Source organism: Centruroides sculpturatus, unplaced genomic scaffold (assembly GCF_000671375.1).
Source record: "Centruroides sculpturatus isolate CEXI.00-Female unplaced genomic scaffold, Cexi_2.0 scaffold34, whole genome shotgun sequence".
Taxonomy (NCBI): Eukaryota; Metazoa; Arthropoda; class Arachnida; order Scorpiones; family Buthidae; genus Centruroides; species Centruroides sculpturatus.
This window is the reverse complement of record NW_019384328.1, coordinates 174,801-182,293: the sequence shown is the minus strand read 5'-3', so window position 1 is coordinate 182,293 and position 7,493 is coordinate 174,801. Positions and strand designations below refer to the sequence as shown.

Here is a 7,493-nt window from a genome sequence, read left to right as displayed (position 1 = left end):
TAAAGTTATTTAAAGCTACTTTCTGATGTCAAAAACGACCTCCAATAGTTTTTTAATTTTTTTAATTAATATATTTTATTATATATAAGTTTAATTAAATCGGGGGGGGGGTAGGAAATTGCAATAAAAATTTTAATTTTTTAAAAATATTTAAAAATATACCGCCAGCTAGTATTCACCCTACTTTAAACCCTTGTCCTCCCGGGACATCTATGAGAATGTCCCGGGAAATCTGACACCAGATGTTCTCAAGATCACCCAGCTGTGTAAACAATGACTCATCAGTGTAAAATTTCACAGAAAGGCAAGACAAAGGAAGTTAAACTTTGGAGCTTTTTCTTCAAAATTAACGCATTTCTTTCATTTTTTCAGTTTTAAGTACTTTTTATGCTTAATTACATTAAATTAATTAATCGGTGGGCGGCAAGGGGTTAAATTTGTCATAAAATAAATTTTTAAAAAAACTGATGATTTTGAATGATATCTGTAAATCTTTCCCAGAATAGTTGTATTAAACAGCATTATTGATTTGATAATAAAACATTTAGGAAGTTAATTTTCAGTTAAATGAATATGTGGAATTTTGATCAATCCTAATTAAAATTCTATGTATTAATTTGACTGATAATTCATTGTTGTTACATAATTTGATAAGGAATAATCTATTAAGTTAAACATTATTTAAATAATCAATCAATAGAAAACAATCATATCAACATTAATTCCATAAATATTTTTTTGGTTAAATTACTAGATTGCGTTTTTTTGTTGGCTTTGAAATGAAATACAACAGCTTTAACAATAAAAATTACTCTCTTCTGGAATATATGTAGACTATAGAATACATTTATTCTGAAGTTTAAAATTATAATTTTCTCCTCGTTAGAGAGTAAATTTTACAGTTTTATATATAAAAGTTTATTTTAAATAACAAAATTTTTATATCATAGCAACTTTGTTTAACATATTATTCTACTTTATATTCTCCTTTAAATACCTTTAAAGCCCATATAAAGAACTAATTCTCTCCTTATACCCTATGTAGATATAGATATTCCTATAAACTATTACATAAATCTAGTCATTATAAATAATATTTTCCAAATTTATCTCTTACTGTTAATTATCTATTATTTATAATTACAGATATTATACTTACAAAAAAATAAAATTACTTTTTGTAACTAAATATAAGTAAATATTTAAAAATAATGAAGAAATTCTTAAGTTCAGGCATCTTATATTGACTATCTCATACTAATGAATAAATTAGTGATTTTTATCTCTTTAAAAACATATCTGAGACATTGATTCTAGCTTTAGGAAATGTTTAATTTTATCATACTATTGAAAGAAGATTCATCTCTACATTATTATTTATATATTTTATAATTTCAAAACAAATTCTTTATAAATTTGTTAAAAATAAAATATATTATTGAAAATTAAAAAATATATATACAATACTCACAATATTTTTTAAACACAACTGATAAAATTGTTCAAATTTCTGTGTTAATAAAAGATTTGCTTTTCCAATTGCAGAACGAATTTTTCCACATGCTTCTTCTGGAATGCTGCTATCTTCTAAATATTTTTCTGTATTTACAATCTGCTGTTGAATAATTAGCTTCTCTTTTTCCATCAATGTAATAAACCAATTACCATCATTCTCAATATTTTCTTTTGGTGATAAAGGAGAAGAAGGAATATCTGCTAAATTTGATTTTGTATGTACTTTCCCTAAAAAATGATAGGTGAAAGATTATATAAATCAAAAGAAAAAGTTTAAGAAAAAAAAAAAAAAATTATTTTAGACTCAATTACCTGAACCATTCACTAATTTTATATTTTTTGTGACAGTATAGGAATTTGAATCACTTCCTTTTAATTGGTCTCTAAAATCCTTTGTGAGGTGCCTAAATACAGGTGGACTTCCTGAAAAATGAAATTTTAAGATATAATATACTGTACATAAAAAGTTAGACAAATTTAAAAATTAAGTCATACATCAAACTTACATCTAAACAATTTATTATAGACATAGCATAGTTAATTTAAAATGAATAAATAGTTAATAAAAATAATTAAAGGTAATTAGAAAAGAAAATGATAAAAACTTTTTAATGTAAATATTGTTTATTTTTCTAAGTTAGAAATGGTTTATAATTAAAAATATTTTATTTGCAGTAGAAGCTGCTTATTATGATCGCTTTGGGACAATCATGGAAATTCTGGTTTTATTGACTCTTACATTAAAGGAATATGTTAAAACAATTAAATAATTTGAAGATTTACTAATTATAGTTATTGTTATTAATTAATTAATAATTTACCCAGTGTGTAATTGAAGTAAAAACACTCCAAATTTTAATTATATACAAATAAACAACAATTAAATAATTCATGTTTAGCATTTAAAGCACTGGTTGCAATTGACAGTGTAAAAAGACAGCTTACAAATACTATTTATATTATGACAACTATAGCAAAATTCTGATGATAATAATTGGTGTTTTATAAATGTATTTTAATTTTTATATTTAAAGACACTAATTCTGATAATATTAATTGACTGATAACAATAAGTAACTTTTACAGTATCTAATTTCTACATACACTTACATGTGCGTGAAAATAACAATTGATTAACATCTTATTTAAGAATTTGAAAACTGTAAAGTTAAGAATTTTTTTTCTATTCAATCTAAATTGCATTTTCTAAAACAAAAATTTTTCAAAAGAAAATTTTGGGTTGAATTTAAAATGTGTATTCATTTATTTTATTGTTTAATTTTAAGTATGCTTTCCATTTTTAAATTAACTATTGTTAACTATTTATGACATTTTTTAATTTTAAAATTTACATGTATTTATTTAAAAATAGTCTTCTTTTATTTCTTTTTGAACAAACTAGGTCAAATCTGAAAAACTACTCTTGTCCTATTCATAGTGTTTTATATATCTTTTAAGAAAGTATCTTTGAAATATAATTTATAAATAAGTACTTGATGTATTTTTATAATCAAGCCAATTTGTTTTCTTTATGAGCTGTACTAGTTTTTCCATTACTTAGTTATTGTTTTGGCATGAGAGCTTATTACACTAAACTGAGCTAGAAATCAATAAAAATATAAAATAAATATACATAAAGATGAGATATGATGATAAAGTGAAAGTTAATAGCAAACAAGATACAAACTTAGCTTTCAGAAATCAGTTAACATAGTATAGTGTACTCCCGCAAACTCAATCTAATGTGGACTGAGAAGATAAGTTTTATGGCTTAGTGATGATGATAGTGAAATAGTAAAATTTGTTATAAAAAAAAATATATTATACGTGCAAATTCATATAATTATTAACTATGTATCAATTGTGAGTATTTCTATTTGAAGTTAAATTTTTATTTTAAAAATATTGGCTATTCAGTGGCTACTTTCAAGTCAGTGATGTTTACATCATGGCATTTTGCAGTGGCACCTTGAAAAGAGTTTTTTCAAGAGATTCTTTATTAAAATGGTGAATTGATGCTATTATTGAGTATTGCCAGTGAAGAATGATAACTTTATTTAACCTAGGTTTAAATTAACGAGGTAAAACCTTAATTCTTCTTTTTTTTTTTTTTTTTTGAACAACACACTATGCAACATTTTTCTGTAGGCAGTTTCCTAAGTGTTGTCAGTTTGCATTTGTTGGATAATTCCTCTACACTGATTGTTTACTGTTATTGTTCCTTTCTTTACCCCAGCTTTCTTTCAGTATGTGGTCTTACTAGTCCTTTGGCAAATTCTTGTAAAAAAAAACTCCTTTTATGCTTCTTATATTCATTCTCTTACAGAAACTTGTTGAGCCATATTTTATAGGTGACCACTCTGCAAATTACAACTCATGCAGATTATGACTAACTATTACTTGTAATTGCATGTATCACTACGAGTTTGTGCAGATAACAATAAAGCTAGTTGAAATGTGTACGGGAATGCAACCATAAAATTTTCTAGGGTATTTAGGTTTAGAGGAACAACTTTTTTTGCCATAATTTATAAATTAAGCCAAAATCATTTTAATGAAAAATATATTAAAAAATTTGGAAGTAAGGGAAAAAGTATTTTAGCTTTTATTTACAAAAATAAAACAGTTATTTCAGTTAAAATAAATATGGAGATTTTCAACTCCTAAAACCTTCTTCTGATTGCATCCTTGTTGTATATTGTGCATATTAACATTAGAGTCTAATGGACACTTTCATCCGGTAACATCATAAAATTAACTCACTCTCGCTAATAAATAAAAAACTGTATTAATATTTGTTTTTTCATATTATGTAAAAGGAATATTGAATGAGGAAATCACAAAAGAATGAAGTAATGTGTTATAATTAAGAAAAATATAAAGTCCATTGGACCCACCATATCTGGTTAAGGGTTAAACAGTTAGATTAACAAAGCTAATAAGTTTTTCAAGTATGGTTTCGGACTCCATAAACAGTTTCAAAAGTAAGCCATATAACTCTAATGCAAAGTTTACCCAGCAAGACAATATATTTTGATAATTATTACATGTCCAGGTTTTTCTCAAGGAGATATTTGAATCCATATTTATGATAACCCTGATGATAGAGCTGAGTATTGAGATTATGACTGCTAAGATATGAAGATAATTTATACAAATGATAATCTTTGTGTATAACAAAATAATTGCTTTATGTAGAAAGATTCATTTGCTCAAATATCAAGTTGGTTCATTCCATTTTTTTTTTTTTAATCTCTTGATAACAATTTGTTTCTTTTAGGTTTTGTTATTTAAGAAAAACTTATAAATGTGCAAAGAATGAATTGCAAAAAAAATAAACAAATAAATAATTACCATCACAAGGAAGTTTTTAAGAAATGAAATGACATTCATTGTTACCATAATTAATTGTATAATAATGGAATTGTACATAATTTTAAAAAATGTAACTTTTCACTATTTATTGTGATATTGTCACAATGCCGGGCTGCAATTTTTAATTTAAAATATATGCTCTCCACTTCAAATTAGTACCGTAGTGTCTTGCCCCTGTAAATCATACTTTTCCATTAGCAATGGAGTCATACCAATCATCTATCTAACTCCTTTCAGGAAATGTTTTAATTGAAATAATATGACTTCTGGTTTGCATCAGAAATTCGAGTTAATAGAAATTTACTAGTTAATTGGGCCTTCCGCCCTATGGTTTTCATATCTGGTCTCATCTTTCACCTATCTAACTCCATTCTTGAGATTAAGGAAAGACAGACAGATGGACAACGGTGGGAATTTATAGGTCTAGAATTTTTCCTAATTGCAGCCCAACAATCAATACTTTTTAAACAGACATCTTTATTATTACAAAATTTGTTATTACTAATTATATAGTAATTTTGTGAATTACTTGAAGTTTATCGGATTTAATTTTCCTTTTTAAGACTTTGTTTAGTGTCTAGTACTCTCTTCCAATAGATACAAAATTTCAAAATACATTTTTACACAATTTTATTACTCAACTGACTTCTATAGAGCTATGAAAAACATTATATTTTTTTTATTTGCAAGTAATTTTATTTGTACAACTAAATAAACAATTCTTTTTTTTTAATTCACAAAATATTTACTGCTAATAAGTGCACTGTTCAAATCTACAAGTTTATTTAATAATAAATTATTATTTCTGTATTTGTTTTAATTACATTTCTCCTTGATGCACGATGATTTTATTATATTTGCGCTAACATAATATAAAAGATTTGTCATTAGTATATCAATCAAACTTTCTCATCAACAGAACTTTATTAAGGTTTCTTTTTTCTTATTCTGTAGCAGATTGAAGAAAAACTAGATTTTTAATTTAATTTATGATATTGCTTTCAGCATATTTCCTTTTGAAACATCTGATGATCGTTATTTTTCTTCTTTTGCTTAGATTTTTGAAATATCTTTCCTACTTTTTTTCTTTTTTAATGTTATTAAAATCAATAGTTCTTGCATCATTTGGATAAAAAATTCAAAAATGATAAAATTTGACTCTTATATTGAAATAAAATTTATAATATATATATAAACAGGATAGGTTTCAGCTAGATTGAATAGATCTGGATGATCCAAAATGAAAATATCTTAGATTTTTCTGAAAGAATTTTTAAACACACTTTTTTCTTTATAGAGAATTAATTTATTGGAATAATTAAGGATTTTTCTATTTCCAAAATACTTTATAAATAATAAGGTCCAGGTAAAAAATGAAATGTTATAAAATAAAAATAATACAAAGATTGTTATTTTTAATAAAACAATATTTCATAACATTAAATATTTTTTAGTTCTTTAGTTTTACACGCAAACGAGACACTACAAATAGACGACGACGACGAGACGGAACACGAAAGAAGAAAACAGGAGGTAAAAATTTTTTCCTCTACGTTTCAATTATCCTCGATGAGAATTAAATTTCGAATTAATTTTTTATTTAGTTGTCACGTCAAGATCCGATACATACGGTCGTCCTGAAAGAATACCTATGTTCTCAAATGTCACAATTGCAGCAGTCTCTGGGACAAACTGCTTTCGAACAATTAATGGCAACTGTAGATGTTGAAACCATGCAGCAGTTGAAAGAATACCTGGAATCTTGAAAATTAAGTTGTAGAATAACTGGACTATAATATTACACAAATTGCTGTCGGATCTTGAAAGTTCCATTCTTCGGCAGATCGAGCAATTAAACATTTGCATTGAACATCAATGTGCTAAACGATTATTAACATCATGGCTTTTTTGCTTAAAAAAATATTATATTTATGTCTAAAAACTGTTGCCAATTGTATTTTGTACAGCAAAAAGAATAATTTAAAAGGCAACAGATTTTTCTGTTTATAGAATTTAAGCATACATATTTGTTTTTATCATTGAATACTCCAAGGTATATAATAAAAAAAAAATAACAACATTTATTCTTTATATATATATATATAGATGAGATATATATAAATAAATATATATAAAATTTTTAACAAAATTATTTCTGCATTTTTGATGCCTTGGTGTAAGTTTTTGTTAAATTTTTTTTTCTTTTTTTTTATATACTGTATTAAAAACAGTTTTAAAATTTCAAAATTATAAATAAAGAAGCGATCCAAAGTAAATTTTTTATGGAATAAAAGAAAAGGAAAAAACATGACATATATATATAATTGAAAAGTGAAACAAATTTATAATGTATGGATGTAATTATATGATAATAAATAATACATTACCTCAAAAGAATTATTTCAAAATAATGTATTTTTATTTACAGTTTAAATCATAAAATTCTTTTAATGATAATTAAAATCAAATGGATAAAGTATGTTCATTTCAAAATGAAAAATAAATAACAAAATTTATTTCCTAGATTATTTGTAATAAATTGTTATATTAAAAGTTTGAAAAGTGTATTATTTTTTTTCCTTAATTATTTTACAAAAGAAAGT

The 7,493-nt window shown here is 24.5% G+C and overlaps 1 protein-coding gene across 1 annotated transcript in view; it reads left to right on the top strand.

Annotated features, from left to right (window-relative positions):
• The window catches only part of LOC111628767 (importin-11-like), an 87,179-nt gene extending 80,267 nt beyond the window's left edge, over positions 1-6,912 (top strand). Inside the window, exons 23-24 of the mRNA XM_023372613.1 lie at positions 6,345-6,423; positions 6,495-6,912. Of these exons, the coding sequence (XP_023228381.1) occupies positions 6,345-6,423; positions 6,495-6,656 (241 nt within the window). The 3' untranslated portion in view covers positions 6,657-6,912. The remainder of the gene's footprint in view (positions 1-6,344; positions 6,424-6,494) is intronic.
• Positions 6,913-7,493: the final 581 nt, after the last annotated feature.